At 35.9% G+C, this 26,230-nt stretch overlaps 1 protein-coding gene across 5 annotated transcripts in view; it reads left to right on the top strand.

Moving 5' to 3' along the window:
• Window positions 1-26,230, top strand: part of BABAM2 (BRISC and BRCA1 A complex member 2) — a 357,253-nt gene that overhangs the window by 49,507 nt on the left and 281,516 nt on the right. For all 5 annotated transcript variants that reach the window (XM_072937993.1, XM_072937994.1, XM_072937995.1 and 2 more), the window contains exon 4: window positions 22,565-22,659. In XM_072937993.1, coding sequence (XP_072794094.1) covers window positions 22,565-22,659 — 95 coding nt within the window. The remainder of the gene's footprint in view (window positions 1-22,564; window positions 22,660-26,230) is intronic.

Below are 26,230 nucleotides of genomic sequence, written 5' to 3'. Positions count from 1 at the left end.
ATCCCACTGAGTGATCTCAGTCAATGCTGTGAAGAGCAAAAGAATCATTCTGCCCATAATTCTAACCCACAGAATCTGGGAGCATAATAAAATGGGGGTAGTTTAAAGCCTCTGAGATCTGGGGTTGTTGTTTAAGTAGCATTAGTGATTAGAGTACAGACCCTGAAGAATACGAGTAGAACAAGAGCCTGGAGGAGGTGGAAGAGGTGGGACAAGAGCAGAGATACAGAGGTTGTCTCTGGAGGGAGAAGGAAAAGACAAAAGGAGTGAGAAAGAAATGGGTAAATTTTGAGGAGAAAGGGTGGTAAATTCACATTGATGGTCTATTATTGTTCATTATGTAGGTAAATATATGAATATATATTTGAATATCCATGATTTATTTTCATATCTGGGTGAAGTTGGAGTTTCAGGTCACCTACCAAGAGGCGGAAGGTCTGGAGAGGGCCTGGCTGCCGGGTGGAGAGTGTTGAAGACTGTACAGCTGACTGTTAGGTCCTTGCCCTTGACAAATACTTTTATGAGGAAGACAGAGGCTTGGCATTTAGTCATCGTGGTGTGCCTTCCTGAAGCGAGCTTTGTGCATAGTGTACGCTGTCAGTGTTAAGTACTTTGCACCCTACAAAGAAGTAGGGGACTCTCCCCAGAGGGGTGCCTTGGACTGCTGGGGCTTTGTTTATGAGTTCTGAACCTCAGTGTGGCTCTTCAGGATTTCAGATTACCCAAAGCTACTTGTGGTTTTGGGGAATGGAAGGGATCCTACCTTTGGAGTGGGGACACTGGTTTTAAGTAGCAGCTTTCTTGAGAGAAGAGGGGAACAAATCTACAGTTATGCTTTTTGTCCACGTTGAAGACTCAGCAAGTGTTGTTAATTGAGTAGTGGAATTGCTTGTATAAAAGAATTTTCTGTAGCCATCCAGCAGCCTGGCCCGCAGCCACATGCAAGTCAGTTTGTTTCTCTGAAGGAGTACATGCTCCATGTCTAAATGTACTCTTAAGAGTCTGGGAATCCTGCAAGTTTCAGGTAGTTTTCTATTTAGTAAAATATTTAATTTGTTGTTGAAATCTTTTAATTAATGTTGTAAGAAGAGAGATGCTGTAACCTCACTGAAATACTACTGGATGCTGAAACACTTACTGGATAAAAGCACTACTTTCATGACAGGGTAACCATGGTGTATCAACCCTTTACTTCATGTATATGGTCAAGACAGAATTTGCCCCAGTGTTAGAAGGGATTCTACTATATTTCAGTTGATCTCTGTTAGATGCTTTTATTTCACAATTTCTTAATGTTTTATTTATTTATTTTTCTACTGTGTTGGGAGTGACCTTGGCACTTCTGAAATGTGACTTGTGTTTTGCTTATTTCTCCACCGCTTCCCTGAAAATTGCCGTACACGTAGATAACTTGCTCTTACAGACCCTGTTTGATTTGTTTCTTTCTGACTTGCATAACTTTCCTGGCCGGAGCGTGACTGTCTCTGTCCTTTGTTATCATCAACTTAAGTTTAAATTATCAAACAGAAATCTGTTACTGTGATACCATTGCTTTTGATGAACTGCTCCTTTTCTGTTGCTTTGTTTTTCACTTTTTTCTTTTAATTTTTTGTATTTTTGTTGAATGATGACTAAAGCTTTAACTATTTTTACTTTGGTAGTAGTTTTATTATTTTATCATTTTATCCTTGTTTCTGTAAAGCATTTTTTTAATCTACTTCTGAAGAATTTTAAATTATTCATCCTTATTTTTCACCATCCTAAATTTTTACTCATTTTAATCCCCCTCCCCCTTTAGTTTCTTTGGATTATGGGACTTGCTTTTGTTTATTGTTAAACTTGTTGTTTGACTCTGTCGTGTGTGAACTCAAAGGATCCTTCATGCTACTTTTTTTTTTTTTAACATCTTTTTTGGTCCAGCTGCTGGGCTTTTCAGAGTTTTTTGACAGTAGAAAGTATTATTCAGTTTTTTTGTTCATGAATTCCACAGGCTAGTGCTTGGTTTTCACAAAGTTTCTGAAAGTTTATGAGTGGGCTTTTGCACGATCTTTCAAGCCCTGTTTTGTGGGCGCCAAAGCACAAGGCTCAGTCTGAGATTGTTCTTTGTGTGCTAGTTTGATTCTGCTGCGGGTGCTCTGGTTTGTGCCAGTGGTTGCAGTCAGCAAAAGACACATTGTTAAACAATGAACTCAGAACTGAAAGAAAGATTGGTGTGGTTCCCCTCCTCCCATCTAGCATTCTGTGGTTATTTCTCCTGATTTTTTGGCAAGTGTTGCTCATCTGTATCAAGCTGTAGCCACATTAGCTTTAAATTTTTGCTTTGTGTAATTCAGCTAGGAATTAGAAAGATGCATTTGCAGTCAGATAGCATTCCATATTTTCTAAAGTATTTTTACTTGAATGATCTCACTCTAATCTCCCAACAGCTTTCAGAGGGCCAGTTTCCCTGCTTTACATACAAGTGAGGACTCACAGAGTCTAAGTGACTAGGTCACATAACTGGGAAGTCAGGGACCCAAATCCAAGACTTCTGAGTACGAACAAGCCCGATGCTTTTTCCACTGTAACATGCTGGAAAAGAATTACTGTCTTTATTACCATACAGTAACAATTGACTTCTCAGTAGAAGCAAGTAAGAGCAAATCAACGTGGTGAGTAAGTTATGCAGGAAATAAGAGCGAGCAGTGGTGTTGTTGACCAGGAAGTAAACCAACATCAAATGCTATTGCCTTCTGTCACACATCAGCCGGGAAAGGTGGTGGATAGTTTGACTAATACCTGATTGGGAAATTACCTGACAAACTTCCACTTTTGTGTGGCTCTCTCTTGGACACTTGAAGAGTAACAACTCATGGCTGGTTATTTTTGTTTTGTTTGTTTCTGAGGGCAGAAATTGCAAGGAGAAATTGCTGAAAATAGGGTGAGAAGTTAATCAGGTTTATGAGAGGTAAAGGCTTAGTTTCAAGTCAGCTGTAGAGAATAGTCTTAAATGCTGATTTTACTTTGTGTGTCTTTAAGACTAGTTAGCCTGTGGTCTTCAGTTATCTTATAGACCCTGACCTAGCAACATAGCTTTATGATTCAGCTCTGTTATCTGGCCTAATACATCTTTAATTATCTTAATTATGTCTTTTTGAAATAATAAAATCTGTTGTTTAATTTACAACCAGATCATAAATTAAACAACAGTTTTGAACCATTTTCTAAAATCACTTGGATGGTTTTTCTTTAATGTGGGAAAGAAGAGGGAAGAAAACTTAAAGGTCAAGATAACTTAAAGGTCAAGATAATAAGATGGACTAACTATGTATAGCTAAACTCTTTGGGCATTTTTGAGTAAAAAAAAAAGGCTTTTCATTTTAAAATGTACTTAACATTTATTTAGAAATGAAATTATCAAAAGATTTTGACCTTAGCATATGCTTTAAATATCAAATACGAAGTTTTATTTTATGAAACAGAAGGAATCTGAAAGAAATGAGATATGATCAAAAGCAAATTTAATTAGAATAGAATACTCTCCCCTCAGCCTATTAGTCTTGCTACAATTCCTCTTAAGAGACATGGATTTGTCAGAACTTATGTCATCCTAACAATTAACTGAAGTGAAAGAATTTATTTTTAGAGCCAGAGACCCTTTGATGTCATCTAATCCACTGCTAATTGTAGTAATTTCTTTAGTAGTGTCCTTGGTAAGTGGATATATAGCTACTATCATTAATAGGAATCTTATCATGAGACAACATCACAATGCTCTGCAAAAAATATTTTTCTCCTAGGGACAGAACAACTGTATTTCCTCATCTGCATGACCATTTCATGGTACTGAAAGGAACGCTTGGCAGAATTCTTGTTTGAATTAATTAGACATACCAAAATTCCTTTTATGGTGATGATCTTTTTGAAAAACGGAATTACTGGAATTACTAGAATTACCAAATAATTAGGGTTGAGAAATTGTGGATAATGTTAGCAGACTACAGATGAGGAAAAACATGGTGCTGATATTTAAAGAAAATGAAGGAGAGATATATTCTTAAAATGACAGCTTAATTTTTATATTGATGCTGGGGAAGATTCAAGATCTGATTATTAAATGGTTTGAGAGCATTTAAAACATTTTATATCTTTAGTAGCCAACATAGGTTTACTTAGAAGCAAGTTATGCCAGACTAACCGTATTTCTTTTTGATGGTAGATTGGGATATAGCAAATCATTTTAGCAGAAAATTTGACCATTTCCCTGTGATGTCTTTCTGGATATATAAGTTATTAAACCAAAAAAAAAAGGGTCTAAGTAGATTTGCAGTAAATTGAACAGTCATTGGCAAATCTCTGAATGAAAAACTCCAGGGTCATATTTTTGACATGTTTTGTTCAAGATTTTTGTGAATTATGTGGACTTACTTTTTCAACTTGGGAAGGGCACAGGTTCAAAGAGACTGATACTGTAATAGTGTGACAAACAAACCTCAGTAGGCTGGTATTTTGGATTAGAAACAATGGGGTGAAATTGAACAGTGTCAAGTCCCTCATTTAGGTTTCAAAAATTAGTTGTATAGGTAGAGAAAAGCAGTTACGTGAAAAATGACCTGGGATCTATAGTTGAACCAGTAACATGATGTGACTACTGAAAAAGCTAACACAACCTTGTGCTGTATCAACAGAAACACTGAGTCCCCAGCTTGGAGTGAGCTTCTTCTGCTGTGCTGTGACATAGTAGACCATACCTGAGTGTGGTGTTGATATTTGAGTACCACAGTGCAGGAGAAACATTATCAAACCAGTGCGTGCTTGACAGAAATTGTGACACATAGACAATGCTCAAAGAAACTAGGAGTGCTAGTTTTTAAAGACAGAAAGGGCCTGGACTGGAGGCTGAGAGAGGTTAGGTAAATTGTCCAAGAGGGTACCATTAGTTAATGGCAGAGCCTGTTCTCTATTCTTAGTTCAGAGTTCTTTCTACTCATCACATTTTGTTCTTCCAGGAAGTAAAACCAATACGACCAGGGAGAAGTCACTAGATTTTGACTCTGCACAGGAGCTTTATTAAACAATTTTTTTTATTGTAGTTGATTTATAATGCTAGTTTCAGGTGTACAGGAAAGCGATTCAGTTACACATATACATACATATATATGCACGTATATTTTTATATTCTTTTCCATTATAGCTTATTACAAGAAATTGAATATAGTTCCTTGTGCTATATAGTAGGTCCTTGTTTATCTATTTTATATATAGTTGTATGTATCTGTTAGTCCCAAACTCCTAATCTATCCCTCCCCTTTTTGCACAGGAGCTTTTAATAATCGGTGTTGTCCTCCAATATAAGAAACTACTTTGGGAAATAGTGAGTTTTACATTACTGGAAGAATTGAAACAGATACCATATAACTTCTTTATTAGAGACATTATATATTTTAAGGGATAATTCTGAGCTGTCGGAAACTAAGGTGGATATCATATGTGGAAGGCAATCACCCTTATTCCTCTTTACATCTCTTGTCCTGGTTAATAATTAATAATGCCCTCTTTCCCACTCTAGGTGTCCCAGTTTGAGTGATAAATTACGTGATTGCCTTCATTATAAGGTCTCTTCCAACTCTATGTCTGCTGAATGAAAATTATTTCAACACAAATTATATTGTTTGCCATCAGAGTTCAAGTCTGGTGTCAATAAGTGGAGTCTTTGAGAAAGGCACTTAATTTTTTTTTTTGAAAATTTCAAATGCAGCAAAATAAGAAAGGAAAATGGAGAAATTACAACAAACAAAATAGAAATACAGACTATCATATGAGAATATTATGAAAAACTATATGGAACCAAACTGGATAACCTAGAGGAGATGGATAAGTTTCTGGAAACATACTGTCCACCAAAACTGAATCAAGAAGAAACTGAACACTTGAACAATCCGATCACTAGAAAGGAAATAGAAATAGCAATTAAAAACCTCCCTACAAATAAAAGTCCAGGACCGGATGGCTTCACCGGGGAATTCTACCAAACATACAAAGAAGAACTCATACCAGTCCTTCTCAAACTCTTCCAGACGATTGAAAAGCAGGGAATACTCCCAAACTCATTCTATGAAGCCACCATCACCCTGATACCAAAACCAGGCAAAGACACTACAAAAAAAGAGAATTATAGGCCAATATCACTGATGAACATAGACGCCAAAATCCTCACCAAAATTTTAGCAAATAGAATCCAACAACACATAAAAAAGATTATACATCATGACCAAGTGGGGTTCATCCCAGGGACACAAGGCTGGTTCAACATACGCAAATCAATCAATGTAATACATCACATCAACAAGAGAAAGGACAAAAACCACATGATCATCTCAATCGATGCAGAAAAAGCATTTGATAAAATTCAACACCCATTTATGATAAAAACTCTCGCCAAAGTGAGTATAGAGGGAACATATCTCAACATAATAAAAGCTATATATGACAAACCTACAGCCAGCATAGTTCTCAACGGTGAAAAACTCAAAAGCTTCCCACTAAATACTGGGACAAGACAAGGATGCCCACTATCATCACTCCTATTCAACATAGTCCTGGAAGTCCTAGCCACAGCAATCAGGCAAGAGAAAGAAATAAAAGGGATCCAAATTGGAAAAGAAGAGGTAAAAGTGTCATTATATGCTGACGACATGTTACTATATATAGAAAACCCTAAAAGGTCCACACAAAAACTACTAGAGCTGATTGAAGAATTCAGCAAGGTAGCAGGTTACAAAATTAATGTTCAAAAATCAGTTGCATTTCTTTACACTAACGATAAATCAACAGAAAAAGAAAGTAAAGAAACAATCCCCTTTAAAATAGCACCCAAAGTAATAAAATATCTGGGAATAAATCTAACCAAGGAGGTGAAAGAATTATACACAGAAAACTATAAACCATTGATGAAGGAAATTAAAGAAGACTTTAAAAAATGGAAAGATATTCCATGCTCTTGGATTGGAAGAATCAATATTGTTAAAATGGTCACACTGCCCAAGGCAATCTACACATTTTAATGCAATCCCTATCCAATTACCCAGGACATATTTCACAGAACTAGAACAAATCATAATAAAATTTATAAGGAACCATCAAAGACCTAGAACTGCTAAAGCATTACTGAAGAGAAAGAAAGAGGCTGGAGGAATAACTCTCCCAGACTTCAGACAATACTATAGAGCTACAGTCATCAAGACAGCATGGTATTGGTACCAAAACAGACATATGGACCAATGGAACAGAATAGAGAGCCCAGAAATGAACCCACAAACCTTTGGTCAACTCATCTTCGACAAAGGAGGCAAGAAGATACAATGGAATAAAGACAGTCTCTTCAGCAAATGGTGTTGGGAAAACTGGACAGCAGCATGTAAAACAATGAAGCTAGAACACACCCTTACACCATATACAAAAATCAACTCAAAATGGGTTAAAGACTTAAACATAAGACAAGATACAATAAACCTCCTAGAGGAAAACATAGGCAAAACATTATCAGACATACATTTCAAAAATTTTCTCCTGGAAGAAATAAAAGCAAGAATAAACAAATGGGACCTAATGAAACTTACAAGCTTCTGCAGAGCAAAGGAAACCAGAAATAAAACAAGAAGAAAACCTACAGAATGGGAGAAAATTTTTGCAAGTGAAACCGACAAACGCTTGATCTCCAAAATATGTAAGCAGCTCATACGACTCAATAAGACAAAAATAAACAACCCGATCCAAAAATGGGCAGAAGACCTAAACAAGCAATTCTCCAAGGAAGACATACAAATGATCAAAAAGCACATGAAAAAATGTTCAATATCACTAATTATCAGAGAAATGCAAATCAAAACTACAATGAGGTATCACCTCACACCAGTCAGAATGGCCGTCATTCAAAAATCCAAAAATGACAAATGCTGGAGAGGCTGTGGAGAAAGGGGAACCCTCCTACACTGCTGGTGGGAATGCAGTTTGGTGCAGCCACTATGGAAAACAGTGTGGAGATTCTTCAAAAGACTAGGAATAGGCTTACCGTATGACCCAGGAATCCCACTCCTGGGCTTGTATCCAGAAGGAAATCTACTTCAGGATGACACCTGCACCCCAATGTTCATAGCAGCACTATTTACAATAGCCAAAACATGGAAACAGCCTAAATGTCCATCAACAGGTGACTGGATAAAGAAGAAGTGGTATATTTATACAATGGAATACTACTCAGCCATAAAAACCGACAACATAACGCCATTTGCAGCAACATGGATGTTCCTGGAGAATGTCATTCTAAGTGAAGTAAGCCAGAAAGAGAAAGAAAAATACCATATGAGATCGCTCATATGTGGAATCTAAAAAACAAAAACAAAAACAAACAAACAAACAAAAACAAAGCATAAATACAGGACAGAAATAGACTCATGGACAGAGAATACAGACTTGTGGTTACCAGAGGGGTAGAGGGTGGGAAGAGATAGACTGGGATTTCAAAATTGTAGAATAGATAAACAAGATTACACTGTATAGTACAGGGAAATATACACAAAATGTTATGATAAATCACAGAGAAAAAAATGTGACAATGAGAGTGTATATGTCCATGAATGACTGAAAAATTGTGCTGAACACTGGAATTTGACACAACATTGTAAAATGATTATAAATCAATGAAAAATGTTAAAAAAAAAGAAAATTTCAAATGCAAAAGTAGGGTGAAAGGTGTAATGAATTCCTAGGTACCTAACACCTAGCTTCACAATTCTCAATCCATGGTCAGTTATGTTTTATGAGTCCGCCATCAATTTTTCCCCAGATTATTCTGAAACAAATCCAAAGTGTCATACCACATCATCCGTAAATATTCCATTTATTTTGCTAGGGGATAATGACTTCTTTTTAGAAACGTAACTTTACTGTCATCGTAACTCTTTAAAAAGTCAATACTAAGTCTAAAATCTTTCATTACCAGGCAGTATTCAAATTTCCCTGGGTTGATATATGCACACAGATACATATATACATACATACTCCACATATATATGTAAACAAAATGTGTGTGTGTGTGTGTGTGTGTTACAGTTTGTTTGGATACTTCTAGTGTATACATTGCAGTAGGTTGATATGTTATTTACAGTGATTTCATCCCTGTTCCTCCTTCTTTCTCATTTTTCCTCCTCTTTTTCCTCCTCATGGTCTTTTACCTCCCGTTCTCTTTTCTCCTCTTCCTCCTTCTTCAGTCTTTCTTTCCCTCTTCTTTTTCTTCTTTATTTTAAAATTATTTGTGAAGAAATTAGGCCACTTGTCCTACAGAGTTTCCCCTGTGTGAATTTTGTTGATTTCAGCCATGTCGTTTAGTATGTTTCTTTGCTCCTCTATATCCTGTATGAATCCACAGTTTGGTCGAGAAGCTTAATCAGATTCATGTTTATTTATTTATTTATTTTTGCCAAGAATATTTCACGGTATAACATAGTCTCCCATTAGGAGGCCTGTAACATCTGGCTGTCTTTTGAGGTAGCATCCTTTAATGGTCTTTGCTTATTTAGATCCATTCATTTGTTAAGAGTTACAAATGGTGATATTCTGTCATCTCTTCTTCTTTTATTGGCTGAAGTACTTCTGTAAAGAGAAGTTTTTTCTGATCAACTGTTGATCCTGAGTACAGTCTCTTTAGAAGAATAGACTAAATGCTTGATTCTTCTCTTTTCTGGTTTTCAAAATAATGAGTTGTTTCCTTTGCATCTTCCAAAGATAACTTGATTTTTTTAGCATATCATTATTAACTCATGGTTAATTGGTTATTGATGCATTTTAAGCTCATTACATTTGAAGGGACCGATCTTTGGCCAGTGAGAGCCTCTTCTTGGTGTTTCTGAATCTTGTTGATATGACCCCAGAAGCCTTTGATAGCTTTCTTGCTTCCTGGCATGACTAGATGTTCCAGGCTCATCTTGTACTTTTTTCACTCTGGGCCTCAGGCCAGCCTTTTCACTCTTCTTCTCTCTCCGGGGAACAACTGGGGAAGCAATATTTTGTAAAAAATTGTTGTTCTTTGCAAAATTGTGTGTTTGTCTCTAGTGAGTTGCTGAGCCAGATTCTCTCAGATCTCAAGCTACAATCAATCTGGGTTTGATTAGGTTGGTACATCAGATAGCTTTAGTAGCTTGAACCCTTCTCCTCTATTTGAAATAACCTTGTTTTTTAGTCTTTCCTTCCTTTTTTGCCTTTTGGATGCAGGCATGCTGTGTTCCTTTTCTGGTTGTGGGGTAGAAGTGGAAGGACCGAAGCCCTGTCTCAGGGCACAGGACTTGAGTGGGTCAGACTGAATGCTGAGCAGAACAGAACTTGCAGAGTTGTGATTTTGGAACATCTCACCCAGTCATGGTTAGATACTAAACATTTCATTTCTCCAGGAGGAATGTGCATTTCTTCATTGAACAGCCAAATTTTCTGCCTTACTTTGGTTACCTAAAATTGCAGAGCCTGAGATAAGGATTTGGGTACATATAGTTTATTTGGAAGGTGACCCCTGGAAGCACAGTGAGGAGGTAAGGAAGAATGACAAGGGGGATGGGGGAGAAAAGCCAAAAAAGGGTGTATAAATGAGTGGGTTATTGCCTTGGGCAGATGAGGTTAAATCTGACTTTTAACCTCCCAGCTGTGTAGAACTCCTCAATATTGTCCCAAGAAAGGGCAAAGAAATTAGGAAGTTGTTTATATATATCTGTTCTCATCCTTTATTCTTAATGTCATTCACTTTCAGGCACCATAGCCTGTCTTGTTTGTTTTGTTTGTTTTTTTGGTGCTGGCCAAGCTCCCTTTTAGGCCAGAGAATGCCCTTTGGCAGACAGATGAAGTTACTTGAGCTGGTTAGCCACTGGTTTCTAGGACAGGGGGGTGAGTGGGGCTGGATGAGGTAGGGGGTCGTGAGATGAGGAGGGGAAGTAAGAGAATGGGAGTGGGGTTTGGGGTGGAGAGGTTGTCTTGCTCCCTGAGACCACTTGGCAATATCTGGGGATGTTTGCGGTTGTCACTACTGAGGAAGGAAGAGAGTGTTACTGGCTGGGCTCTACTGGGTCGAGGCCAGGGATACTGCTAAACATCCTGTAACTCATCGAGTGGTCTGTACAACAAAGAATTATCTGGCCCAAAGTGTCAGTGGGCCTGAGGTTGAGAACCTCTGGTGTACGGGAGCTCAGAGGTACAGGTGAGCTCTGGGGTGGGCTGTGGGTGGGGCACGATGCAGCTGGATGTGCTTTGGGTTTCCTGCGACTCTGCTTCTGCTCATGCTGTTCCCTTCATAGCCTCATTTCTAAATCCTTTCCTTCTTTAATTTTTTGTATATATTCTACACTGTTTCATTTTTTATGGAAGAATGTGTTAATGTATTTTGTAAAATTTTTTCTTTCAAAATTGTTTTTGTTATCTAACATCCAGCTTAAGGGCCACTTCTTTGGTGAAGCTGTCTCTTATATTCCTTACCAGTTCTGACATTTTCACAATTTCCAGGGCATGTTGTCTGTTTATTGTGACACTAATCAGTTTTTACCTGGAACTGTTTTTTTTCTGTCAAGTTGTTATTTTTAAACATAACATCTATCCTCTAAAATTTTTAAAAGAATCGTACAATAAACATCTGTAAGCCCTTTATCTGATTTGTCAGTTGTTAACATTTTGCCGTATTTATTTCTCACTCTCTCTATTCACACGCATATGTGCATATGTATGCAGATGTAGATGTGTATTTATATCTATATGTCTAAATCTTTTTGCAGAACCATTTCGAAGTAAGTTGCAAACATTCTGATGTTTTACCTCTAGTACTTCAATGTATATCTCTCATGAAAAGGACATGTCTCTTCTACAGAATCTCAATGCCTTTATTGCACTCAAGAAATTTAACGTTGATACAATAATATTATCTAATATATGTGGTCCGTATTTATATTGCTACAGTTGCCCGTTAATGTCCTTTTAGCTTTTATCCCCTGATTTGTAATCCAGGGATAGATCATGCACTGTATTTACTGCTCATATCTCTTTTATTTTATTTAATCTAGAACAGTTCTCTTACCTATTTTTTTAAGTCATTCATGATATCTATGGTTTTAAAGACTCCATGCCTGTTGTTTTGTAGCATGAGAATGTTCTACAGTTTGGTTTGTCTGATTATCTCTTCATGATTGTTTTTAGGTTAAACATGTTTGTCAAGCTTTCTAAACAGGTGATGTTATGTCCTTCTCAGTGTAGTCATCACACTGTCCATGATGTCCACTTGTTATGTTGTTGGTGCTGCCAAGTTTTACTATGTGGTTAAATTAAAGTGGTATCTTCCAGATTTCTCTGTTATAAAGATACTTTTTTTCTATTGCAGTGTGTTATCTGTGGGGTGATATTTGAGACTGTCCTGTTCCTGAAAAACCTTTTGTCTAACGGTTTTAGTATCCATTGATTGATCCAATCCTGAATCAATAATTTATTAGCATTTATAGTTATTTTTATAAATGTCTTAACCTCTAAGAGCATATTTCCAGATTGCAAACTTTATTGGAGCAGAATCTCTTAATTCTTTTTCTGTTACTGACGTGACTTAGAGTATTGCATATGCTTAATATTTTTGAGGTATTAAGTGAATTAATAAGTGAAAATTATCTCTTTAGAAAATGTGAAAAAAAGTCTCTTTTATTCTGCCAGTTCAACCTAAATCTTTACAGTTACATTCTCTTTTCTTAAGCTTCTTCAAGTATAGAATAGTCAGTTACCATTTCTTTGGTATTGCTTCACATTTCAAGATTTTTTCCATAGTATCCTCCAAATGACAGTATCTCTTACTCTTCTCTGTAAATGCTAAGCTCCTTAATCTGTACATTAAACCAGTCTTTTAATCTCTCTCACTATGATATTTAGTTTATAGAAAATGAAATGTAAATACATAGTAGTTTAGAGAGTCCTGGCCTGGGCCTCTGTATAAACCATATATAAACCAGACACCTCATGTAATTAACCAAAATTAATTAACATTAGGTTTCACTATTTCATGACAGTCATCATTACTGATTTGTTTAAAAATTATATTTAATTCCTAACTACTTTTTAAAACTATAAAAAAAGTCAGAGAAAAGTTGAAAAAGCAGACTTTCTTTTTGTGGTGTCAGATGCATTGTAGTTATTAAAAAAGAATTGGTAATAAATTATATTAATGAAACATTTTGTGAATATGCATTAGAAAATCATTAAGACTACAATTTTGTGCAGTAGAATATTTATTGCTCAATAAAGTAATGCTAATTCATAGCATTTGACTTAAGATATTGTTATTTTATGCGCTGAAATAAGAATACAAAAATTCAAGGTTAAAGGTTCATTGAAAACATATTAGAGCATCTGAAGATGGGACATTATACTCCTTTTTTAATTAGTCTGAGTTTCTTAGAATAAGCAGCACAGCAAATTCCTTCTGATATACCTACGACTCATGTAGCTTAATTTCCTGAGAATAGTCTCACCCTTTTTACTCTTTTCATGTGGCTACTATAAGTTTAAAGCTATGCATATGGCTTGTATTATATTTCTGTTGCACAGCACAGCTTTGGATACTAGAAATATGAAGCAGGAGTAGATGTGGCCTCAGGCTGAAGGATCTGATACAAGGAAGTATTATAAGGAAAGGGGGGAAATTTGAATGATCTCATTTTAATCTCCCCTCCACTTCCATCCTTTCTTCTACAGATATTTTTTGAGGGCCTGTTTCATGCAAATTATATCAACTTTCAGATTTAATTCTTTATAGTCTCTTCCTTAATATAGGAAAAGAAATTTTACCTCTCAAGACAAAAAAGTGTGCTGTACTATGGAATTACTGATGGTATCTCTGAATTTGTAGGGAAAACGGAGTGTATCTTTGAGGCACTTGGTAAGTTTCTTTATGATATCCTTGTGATTAATGTTTAGGTTCATAGTATTTTGGGGTAAATAACTATTGTTTAAATGACTGCACCCAAGAGGTACTGATAATTGAACTGTGGCTGCCAGAGAGAGAGTTTTCTAGAAGCATGCTTAGCCAATCTCTTTATAACTTGAAACTGGGGGTGCCTACCCCAAATTGGAATGGAACCTAACAATATTATGATGGGCTGTAAATAGAGAGGTAGATCTAACCAGATTGGAATGTAATAGAGATAAATCTAAAATTCTGAAATGGCTTCTGAAATCCAGCTGTCCAAATTCAGAATGAGGGATATATGGCTTAGCATTAGTGTATATGTAAAAGCTTTGGGGCTTTTAGTTGATAGGAAGCATAAGTTAACGTTGATATGGCTGCCAGAAAAGCCATTCCAATCTGCAGTGATATTTATTAATAGAAGTTTAGTATCTGAAATGAAGGCAGGGATTTTTTTTTTTTTTACTTGATTCTGTGTTCTTCAGAGCACACCTGGAATCTTATGTTTAGTTCTGGGTATTACTCTCTGAGAGGACTGAGGACAAACTGGTATACATGCAGAGAAGAGAGAGGAGAGGATGATAAAGGAAATGGAGACCAAGTCATAAGAGGACTAGTGAGAGAACCTGGGGTATTTAGCCTGGTCAAGGGGTGACTCATGGTGGGGTTGAGAGAGAGGTCAAGAGAGCTGCTTGCAAATGGTTGAAGAGCTATGATATTAAAATGAAATTAGACTCGTTCCACAAATTCCTAAGAACTAGTGGATGAAATTTTCAGAGAAAGAGAGAGTTTATTTCAGTGTAAGGAGACGCTATCAAGAGTTAGAACTAACTCTTGGAAATGTGTTACCTCTCCAGAATCTTTGTAAAACTGTTTCTTAAACCTACTTTTCCATTGAAAATCTCCTTCAGCCTGGCACTTCCACAAGATTCTTTTTTGGCCCTTACTTCTTATAGTTGGAGTTTCAGTAAATAATCATTCTTTATGTAGCAACTGATAGGAATAATTCTTCCATCATTGGCAAAACTCTAGTTATTTACCATTTGAATTGTTTCTTTGATATTGTGTTTTCCTAGCAGTTATTTAAGCTTTAAGAGAGACAAAATATGAGGATACTATTCGCTGGTAAGAATAAGGAAAGGAGCTTGTGGACAAGCTATATTTCTTCCGTAGCAAGACATGTGGTTCACTCTGCAGGTCTGGTGATTGGTCCTTTCTGAGCTGATGCTGATATGTTCTAAAGAGGGCCAGCTGCCAAGGCATGAGCATGTAAATAGAAACTTCCTTACACCTCTTCTGGTTTCTTTGAGGAACTGTAGATGTGTGTTTTCAAGGAGAAGAACTCCTGCCCCGCTGGTCCGAAAGTTGTAACCCAGCGATTTTCAGGGAGTCGTGAAAAATAGGACTTGAAACTGCCATTTTGCTGTTAGATATTTATACACTTCTAGCCATTCTAGGTATTTTCTTTCTTTTTTTTTTCTTTCATTCTTTTCTTTCTTTCTTTCTTTCTTTCTTCCTTTCTTTCTTTCTTTCTTTCTTTCTTTCTTTCTTTCTTTCTTTCTAACCTCATCTTATATCACCTCTGATATTATTTTTATTTCTTTGTTCTCTTGCCTACTCTTCCTTTTAATGAAAAGTTGAAGTAAGCGGTATCCCTGTAGTCTGTACTCTGTGTTTGTATCATCCTCTCCAGGGTGAAATAAAGGAAATGCGATATTATTGCTCTTCTCCATGATTTGTGTTGGTCTTTTCTCCACATCTCTGTCTTGAGGTCTGGGACTATGTTTTCTACTTCCTATATAACTCCCCAGGTGTCTAGAATGTGCATCTGTGCATGGTAGGTTTTTAATAAATGTTCTTGACTGATTTACTGACCCTTCTCCCAAGCAAGGAAATAATGCCACATTTTATTCCAAAGAGGCTATAGAGTATTAAGGTAAAGTGTTTTAGGATTTCTTTGAGGTTGAAGGTGAGAATTTGAGAAAGTCTGAAATTTAAGAGTGAGATTCTGAAAGATATTTAAATTTGTTTGTTTTGAAAAATACCTGTATAGTATTTTTACTATGTATAATACAGTTACTCTCTTTCCCTCTAATAGGATCCTTTCCGTTGAGGATATAATAATTGCTATACATTGTTTCCCTTAAAAATTCATCACATATTCAAATACTTTTGACTACTTAATTTTTCAGTCAATTAAAAAGTTTAAAAAGTAACACTCCCCAGTACTCTCCTTTAAAAGGACCCATTTGGGAAACTTCTTGAAAAAATAAAGGTCTTTGTAAGTATTCATCTTATAAAAGCATTCTTTACTTTTAAAAAGAACTCACTGCAGTTTTTTTTTTAAATGGAGAATTCTCCAGTTGCGTTTTTGAGATGATTTTATTTATAAAAAATAAATTTACTTGTAGCCATTGAGTAAACACTTCCTAATTTATTTGTGTTTAAGTTTGGATTAAAGTGGGATGAATTTTTGCATCAGATTGAAAAAACAAGAGCTTTATTGAGATATAATTCACATACCATGCAGTCCACCCTTTGAAGTGTACAATTTAGTGGTTTTTAATACATTCACAGAGTGATGCAACCATCAACACTAATTCCAGAACATTTTCATCTCCACAAAAGGGAACTTTGTACTCGTTAGCAGTCACTCCCCATTCCTCCCTTTCCCGGCCCCTGGCAACCAGTAATCTACTTTTTGTCTCTGTGGATTTATGTATTCTGGACATTTCGTATAAGTGGTATTACCCAATAATCATACAATATGTGGCCTTTTGTGTCTGGCTGTTTTCACTTAGCATGAAGTTTTCAAACTTTATCCACATTATATCATGTGTCAGTACTTTTTTATAGTTGAATAATGTTCTATTGTATGTATATACCACATTTTATTTATCTATTTATCAGCTGATGATCATTGGATTGTTTCTACTTTTTGGCTATTGTGAATAATGTTTGTACATCCATGTGCAAGTTTTTGTGTGGACATATGTTTTTGTTTTTCTTGGATATATACCGAGAAGTAGAATTGGTGGGTTGAGGTAACTGTATGTTTAGCATTTTCAGAAACTACCAAACTATTTTCCTAAGTGATGGCACCACTTTGTATTCCCACTGGCAGTATTTGAGGGTTCCAGTTTCTCCACAGCCTCACCAATACTTGTCATTATTTGTCTTTTTGATTGTAGCCATCATAGTGGGTGTGAAGTGGTATCTCATTGTGGTTTTGATTTTGATTTTCATTTCCTTAGTGACTAATGATGTTGAGCATCTTTTCATGTGCTTATTGACCATTTCTTTATCTTCTTTAAAGAAATGTCTATTCAAATCCTTTGCCCATTTTTAAATTGGATTATTTGCCTTTTTATTGTTACGGTATAAGAGTTCCTTATATTCTAGGTACAAGTGCCTTATCAGATGTGGGATTTGCCAAATTCTATATTTTCTCCCATTCTGTGGGTTGTCTTTTCACTTTCAAGATAGTGTCCTTTGAAGGACAAAAGTTTTAAATTTTTATGAAGTCCAGTTTACCTACTTTTATTGCTTCTGCCTTTGATTTCACATCTAAGAGAACATTGCCTAGTTGTAACAATTTATTCTTATGTTTCCCTTGAAGATTTTTATACTTTTGTTCTTATACTTAGGTCTTTGATCCATTTTGAGTTAATTTTTGTATATGGTATGAGTTGGGACTCAAGTTCGTTCTTTTGCATGTGGCTCTCTGATTGTCCTAGCACTATTTGTTGGAAAGACTCTTAGTCTCTTCAGGCTGCTGTAACAAATTACCATACACTGGGTGGCTAAAACAACAAATATTTATTTCTCACAGTTTTGGAGGCTGGGAACTCTGAATCAAAGTGCTGGCAGGTTCAGTGGGTAGGGTCTTCTTCCTGATTCATAGACAGTCTGCCTTTTCATTGTAACCTCACATGGCAGAAGCGGGCAAAGGGGTTCTCTTGGGTTTCTTTTATGAGGGCACTAATCCCATTCATGAGGGCTCTGCCCTTACGACTTAATCACCTACCAAAAGCCCACCTCAAAATACCATCACACTGGGGATTAGTTATCAACATGAATTTTAAAGGAACACAAACATTCAGTCTATAGCAGACTCTTTTACTTGAAGTTTTTTAAATTGTGTAAAATAACACAAAATTTACTGTCTTAATAGTTTTTAAGTATACACATTTCAGTAATGTTAACTACATTTATATTGTGCAATCTCCATAGCTCTTTTCATCTTGTGAAACTGAAATTCTGTACCCATTAAACAACAACTCCCCATTACTCCCTTCCCCCAGCTCCTGCCAACCACCAATCTCCTTTCTGCCTCGATGAATTTGACTACTCTGCATACCTCATATAAGTGAACTTGTACAGTATTTGTCTTCTTATGTCTGGCTTATATTACCATAATGTCCTCAAGGTTCATCCCTATTATACCATGTGTCAGAATGTCCTTTTTTAAAGCTGATTATTATTCCATTGTATATGTATACTACATTTTGTTTATCCATTCATCTGTCAGCAGACACTTGGTTAGTTTCCATTAGTCCATTGTGAATAATACTGCTGTGAATCTGGGTATAAAAATATTTCTTTGAGACGCTAACACTGATTTCACTTCTTTTGAGTATATACCGAGAGTGTAATTGCTGGATCATAAGGTAATTCTATTTTTAAATGTTTGAGGTACTGCCACATTGCTTTCCATAGCAGCTGCATTTTTTTATATTCCCACCAGTGGTGCACGGGGGTTCCAATTTCTCCACAGCCTCGCCAACACTTGTTTTGGTCTCTTTCTGTCTTTTTTAGTAGTCTTCCTAATGGATGTGTAATAATGAAAAACTCTTCTTTGCTGCTTTGAATTATCTTGGCACCCTTGCCAAAAATCAGTTGACTATAAATATGAAAGTTTATTTCCAGACTCTGAATTCTATTCCATTGATCTGTATGTCTGTCCTTGTTTCAGTACCACACTGTCTCAATGACTGTGGCTTTGTGATAAGTTTTGAAATTGGGAAGTTTGAGTCTTTCAGCTTTGCTCTTTGTCAGGATTACTTTTTGGCCATGCTGGACCCCTTGCATTTCCATGTAACTTTTAGGATTGGTTTGTCAGTTTCTGCCAAAAAAGCCAGCAGGGATTGCATGAAATCTGTAGATTAATTTCAGTAGTATTGCCATTTTAACAATATTAAGTCTACTGATCTATGAACGTGAGATGTCTTCCCATATATGTAGGCCTTCTTTAATGTCTTTCAATAATGTTTTGTAGTTTTCACCGTGCAAGTCTTAAAACTTCTCTTACTAAGTTTATTTCTAAGTATTTTATTCTTTTGGTGTTGTAAATTAAATTGTTTTCTTAACTTCATGTTTGAATTGTTCATTGGTAGTGTATAGAAAAGCAGTTGATTTTGTACATCTCTCTTGTGTCTTGCAACCTTGTGAAACTTGTTTATTAATTCTCATAGAATTTTTGTGTGTGTGTGAATTCCTTAGGGTTTTCTATATGCAAGATCATGTCATCTGTGAATAGAGATAAGTTTACTTTTTCTTTCCAATCTAGATGCCATTCATTTCTTTTTCTTGCCTAATTGCCCTGGCTAGAACCTCCTGTACAATGTTGAATAGAATTGGCAAGAGTGGATATCCTTGGATCAGATTTCTAATGTTTAGTGGTTTGGAAATATGTATTACTGACAATGCTCCTTTGAGAAATTGAAAATCCAGCTTTGTGTCCTCCTTTAGTAGTAACAAAGTAATAAAATTTCTTCTATTGGAATTTAGCATGCTATTAATTTTTGATCAAGGCACAATAGTTTCTATCTTGGCTTTTTCCAAAACTTGAATGCCTCTGTTCTGTTAACTTAGGAATTTTTTTTCTAAAACTCACTAAAGTAAGTCAACTGTAAGACTTTAAAAAACACATCTTTAATGTAAATATTCTCCTGAGGAATTGTGCGTGCTGGGTATAGTTGAGTAAGAATGAGTAATCAGGACATTCATATTGTCTTTGCTAGCACCTCTTAGTCTTGGCTTGGGTTAATGGTTTATAGTTAGTACATTTGAAAAAAGTTAGTAAACTGTAGCAGACATAGTTGAAAACCAGAGATGATGATAGTGAGTAGGGTGAAGGAGAGGTAGTGATTATACTGTTTTGGTAATTTAATTCCACACCCAACTTCTGAAGGGTATATTTTATTGCTCATATTTTTTCCCTACAGAAAGTGATGGAAGTAACTCTTCATACTTTATTCTTTACCATAGATTTTACCAGTAGTTCGATATCCAGTTCAGAGAATTTCTTTCATATGTTGAGCATTTCTTGAATATATTCTATATGTATTGTACTTTGCCCTGTCAGAGACATGAAATAGCTAAGAGAGCACGCTTATTCTCTGAATGTTTACAAGGTATTTGGGAAGCTCAGGAATATGTACTTACTTTGTACTGCTGTGTGTTAGTGGTTCTGTGTATAAATTCTGTCTCCCTCACTAAATGTAAGCTCCTTGAGGATAACTGCCTTTGTATTGACATGGTGTGTATCACAGTGCCTCTCTTGTACCATGAGTTTATTAGGAATTTTAAAAATTAATGGAAAAACAAAACCAATATAAGACTACAGTTAAATGCTCAGTGAATGGCATAAACAATCAGTATTGTTAAATTTCAAAAGTAACAATGATCAGTGTGTACTGGATTTATTAGGCAAGGCTTCATGCAAGAGAAATAAGTAAGTAAGAGGGCTCATAAAGGATAGGTAAGAATTGAGCAAGGGGAAAGAGCATTTCAGCTAGGTGTCATAGTTTGGAGGTCAGCGAGCTGATTGTATTGACTGGAATAGAAAATTGGTATCGGCTTGTAGATAGAAAGAAGGGTGGGTCAATGAGCAGCAACACTGTATTTTGGAGGCCTTACATACCAATTTGAAAAGTTTACTTTTACTCCATTTGACATTAGAGAACCATTTAAACTTTTTGAGCTAGGATGTTTTGGGGCAAAGCAGTACTTTAGAAGATTTACTTCATGATAGTTTGTATTATGGGCTAGAGGGAGACTGGTATTGGGAGACCAGTTAAGAGGGTATGGTAATAATTCTTCTAGTCTGTTGTACTCTTTAAGAACAGAGTTCTTTGTTTGATTTTTCATGCCTAACAGTGCCTAGAGCAGAGTTCAAATATTTGTTCTTTGTAGGGAGGGAAATAGCTTGGTGGTAGAGTGCAAGCTTAGCATGCATGAGGTCCTGGGTTCAATCCCCAGCACCTCCATTAAAATTTTTTTTTTCTTCTTTGGATGCATCAGTGTATGGTCTAAGCGGGGCCTGAGTTGAGCTGATCACAGCAGGAAGTATTCATGTGAGAAACACTTTGGAGGAAAAATTGAGATGACTTGTTTCATGAGTGTAAAGAGTACGGGTAAGGTCAAAGATGACATTAAAGTTTCAGCATGGGTGACTAAGGGATAGCAGTGCCTTCCCTAGATAAAGGGAGGTCAGTCAGGGGAAGAGAGGAGTGAGAAAAGGGACAATCATGAGAATGTTTTTAGACTTGCTGTGTTTGAAACTGAAATACATAGTACATAGTGATAGAAAGGCTCAAATGAGAACTGCAGTCTGAATGTTTAAATTTGGATGTCACTATGAAGATATTATTTGAGCAGTAGAAATGATTGGACTGATATAACACTATGGTGTGTGTATGGGTGCAGACGTGTGCGTGTGTACAAGTTTACACACTCATACGCCAGAGCCCCATATGTGTGTTAGACTGTGGATATACTAGTCTGCCTATTGGTATTAGCAGAATGATGAAGACCGAGTCTTGGGGTGAGCAGAGGACGTAAAAGGGAGCTAAAGAGGGAGAAAGGAGGAGAACAGAGAGGTAGAAGAATTTATAGCACAAATGTGCTAAGGAGCTTTTGTAATTTGTCTTATGCTTCAGTATAATGCCAGTAATAACAACAGCAGTACTCTGTATGACCTCCTGAGTGCTTACAATTCGCCAGACACCTTTCTGGCATGCTGCCTCTTTTTATCCTCACAACAAAGCTGTGATGTCAGTACTGTTATATCTCCTTTTTCCTGATGAAGAAACTGAACTCTAAGGAAGTTAAAACTTGCCCAATGTGACTTGAGCTAATAAATAAATAGGGGATCTCTTGGATATAAACCTGACTTTTTGGACCCCCAGCCAAACATTCTTTTCATTATACCGAAGGTCGGTCTGTTTAATTTCTTCGAGACAAGGGCTGTATCTTTAGAGACCTAGTCCTTGATAAAGGCTTATTAATTAGCAGGCAGTGAGTGGACAGTAATGCTTCCTATTGTAAAAAGCTGCGTGTACTTTGGATTTTGTTGTGTCTACTTTTCTACTTGGATACTTATATTTATCGTGTATTCGAAGATAACACTTTTTGATTGCATGTTGTGGATGTTAATTTAAAAGAAGATATCAGTTCTTTTGTTTGAAGAATTAATCATTCAGAAAGTGCTTTTTGAACTTTTTGTTAAACTAACATAAACTTCTTTTAGAAGTTTTTCTGATGTACTCCTCAGATTATTCATATATTAGCAAGGAAATAAGAAGGGCCTGACATTTTCTTTTATTTCAGGGGATATCATTTTCAATGCCCAGTACCCAGAACTGCCTCCTGATTTTATCTTTGGAGAAGATGCTGAGTTCCTGCCAGACCCCTCGGCTCTGCATGTGAGTACTGCAGGCGCGTTTGGACGATCTTCATTTGTTGAAAGGAAAATAAAGTTAGCTTTTGACAGTTGCTTAACAGATAAGTTTGCCAAGCATATGGATTTTTTTTCCACCCCTTTTTTCTCTGCCCTGTGAAATAAGTACAACTCTTTGTGTGCCAAAATAGTTTATAGAGTTTTTTTTCCCTTGCAGTTTTACTTTCAGGCTATTTTGAATTAATGAAAGTCTCTAGCATATTGGTTAAAATATTTTTACTTCAGTTTAAAGAGACATGTTGAAAACATTCTCTTTGTTTTAACTTGATATTTCATGCCTGCAATCAATTTTCTAATGTTTACTAACACTTCATCACAGGACTTTTTAGGGGAATGTTTTCTTGGCTCTTCAAGAGGCCTTTTTTTGTATAGAAGTGAAAGTGGCAAATTTGGACTTGTATCTGCATTATCTCAGTATTATTATCAGAAGGGTAAAGACCAGATTAAGTGTCCTTTATTGAGTAAGACCCAAAAGTTCGTAGTTGAAGTAGAATGTTTCTGGATTTAAAGCCGAGAGAAGGGTGATGGTACTTGTCAGAGCACATGCGGTTTATATAAAAATTGTGTTTGAATGGCTGGTAGAGAAAAACATGTGCTGTTCTGTTTAAAAGGTCTGACCAGACGAAATGTCTCTTTCTTTCCCTTCTCATGTTCGATTTTGCTGTGAAGTCTATGCTATAAGAGATTTTAATATTGTTCAAAAACTATGTTCTTAGTTTTGTTTGTTTGGGCATTTTTTTTGTCTCATCAAAGTTTTCTAATTAGAAGTTTGAGGACTTGCTTTGAAATGTTGCCTCCCCTCCCTTTTTTAAAAGGGAAGTATTAGACAGGAAGTATTAACCCAAATCTAAAGAATTATCTTAAATTTGGGAACACAGCTGTAAAAATATGGTTAGAAAGAGTAGGATGGTTTTGTTGCAAAACTTTTAATAATTACACGTAAACTGTTACTTTGGTTGATTGTTTTTTTTAAATGTTGTTTAAAGATGGTCCCTTTAGATGCTTTATGTTACAAATTCACCCCATATTGAAGCTGAAAGTCTTACCTGGAGAAAACAAGGCAGAAATACCCCTATAGACCTGTCCTGTGTTAAATCTGCCCAGTGCAGGATAGCACATGCTAAATGCCAAAGAAATGTTAGAGGCTGAGTGCTCCAGAAGTTTCAAGAAGATTGTCAGAAGTGACTTTGTAGTGTATTCATACACAAAGAGTGGAACAGAAGTGGGGAGTATGGCTGCGAGTATTTCAACAAGGGGACTGACATAAACAAATATGTATAATATATTGTAGAAGGAGGTACTGACAGGTTTCCTGAAGAGTAAATTACTATGAAGAAGAGCTAGAAAAGGTTAGAAAGATAAATTGGGGTAAGATTGTGGAGTACATTGAATGCTAGGTTAAGAGCCATTGAAGGAAATGATACTTTGAGAGTCATCTAACAGCAGTGTATGTAGTCAGTATAATAGGTTAAGAAGAAATTGGGGACCAGAACTGAGGATTGCTGTAAAAATCTAGATGGGAAAGAAGGAACTTTGAGCTAAGATGATGCAAGAGGGAACACACACAACACTGTGATGGAAGGGATAAGAAATATATGTTTATAATTTCTTTTTTGGAATTGCCCTTAAAATTTGCAAGACACATCTTCAATATTGACAGGTATTATGAGAGTATATTTATTTATTTATCTATTGATTTATGTGAGAGCATAGACTTTTTTCTTATTGTATAATCAGTTGCAATGTGTCAATTTCTGGCATACAGCACAATGACCCAGTCATGCATATACATACATATATTCATTTTCATATTCTTTTTCATTAAAGATTACTACAAGATATTGAATATAGTTCCCTGTGCTATAAAGAAGAAACTTTTTTTTTTTTATGAGAGCATACACTTTAAAAGCTAGAAAAGACCTTATGGTTCATCTGATTCTACTTTTCTGTTTTAGTATTGAGGAAATTGACCTAGATTTATATAATTGTGTTAGAGTTGATATTATAACTCTTCTGATATTTAGTCCCTGAGTGAAGTTATCACAAATGTTTCTGAGAAATTAGCTGAAAAAGAGCAGCCAAAATACCAAAGCACCATATCTAAAAGAGAGATTATAAATATAGAGGAACACCTTCCCTTTAGCTATAGTTGATCTAAGACCTCAGGCAGGCTACCCAGTGCTTCTTCATGGACCAGTGGGCTGAGCAAGCCTAGATAAGCAACCAGGGTACAGCCTCCACTAGCTGGATGAGGTCTGCATAGCCTGGAGGGAACCCTCGATGTTCGTTGTCATCTGGCTAAAACACTAGGACAGGGTGAACTGCAAGACCTGATCGTCATCAGACATTTCTCTGAGCACAGTTTGCCTCTGAAGGACTCTATTCAACTGTTAACAGGTTATGATTTAGTTCATAGATTTAGTTCAGATTTTTCCCTTCCTTCTTGAAGTACACACAGCATAGTCACTAATAACCTGATTAGTCTATATACTGTTCTGAATGAAGGGGATTACATATTTTATCACCCATGGAGTGGAAAACAGAATGCCTAGACTTCTTGGATTTTTCCACTGAAGTACTAGCTGGGGAAGGGAATGAATATGTACCCTTAGAATCTACAAGTGTAGTCCAAAGTAGTTCCTGTGGCAAGTATGGAATTTCCTTGAAGTTTCTGGTTTTATCTTAAAAATTCATGAAAGTTTTGTATTTGATTATACAGTATATCTATGTTTTCTATAAAAGCCTATTAAACTATAAATATTTGAAGAAAAAGATGGGCTTTCCATTGTATCTTAGTTTGAGAAATAATAGTTTTAGATACTATATGTGATCTTTTAGTTGTTTAATTTATTTTAAAAAATTAATTGATTAATTAATTATTGAGTTATAATTGTTTAATTTATTTAAATTTATTTTGTTCCAAGAAATGATTTGGAGTAGCTTAAATAAAGGATACACATAAGGTTAATAAAAATATATGAGGTGTTCTGATCCATCAGATGAAGCTCCTTCTTTCTAAACTCAAACTCTTCATTCAGGAAGGTGAATTCCATTAAGAATTTTGAGATTCTCAGATGAATGGACAATGCTAGATAGATACCAGATCTAGATCTCATAGATACTAGAGAATCATAAAATTATTGAGTTAGGATCTTAGTGGGTCAGTTGTTCCCACTTCTGGCTATACATTGGAATAATTTAGGAAGCCTATTAAAAATACAGATGTTTGGACCCCACTGGACATACTGAATTAGATGCTTTAGGGAGCCAAAAAGTCATGAAACTCCCTGGATGATTTTTATGTATTAGTCCATAAACTGCTATTGGGAACCACTGATTGAATCCATCTTTTACAGTATTATCTCCAATAGAAGGCTATTTGCCTTTGCTTAACATTATTTCCAGTGAGGTATCATTTTCCATTTTGGGGCCAGCTCTGATTTTTTAAAAAAAAACAGCTTTATTGAGACATAATTTATATGTCATACAATTCACCCATTTAAAATAGTGTATAATTCAGTGGTATTTAGTATATT

This window comes from Vicugna pacos, chromosome 15, assembly GCF_048564905.1.
Source record: "Vicugna pacos chromosome 15, VicPac4, whole genome shotgun sequence".
NCBI lineage: Eukaryota > Metazoa > Chordata > Mammalia > Artiodactyla > Camelidae > Vicugna > Vicugna pacos.
This window is presented reverse-complemented; position numbering and strand designations above follow the sequence as displayed.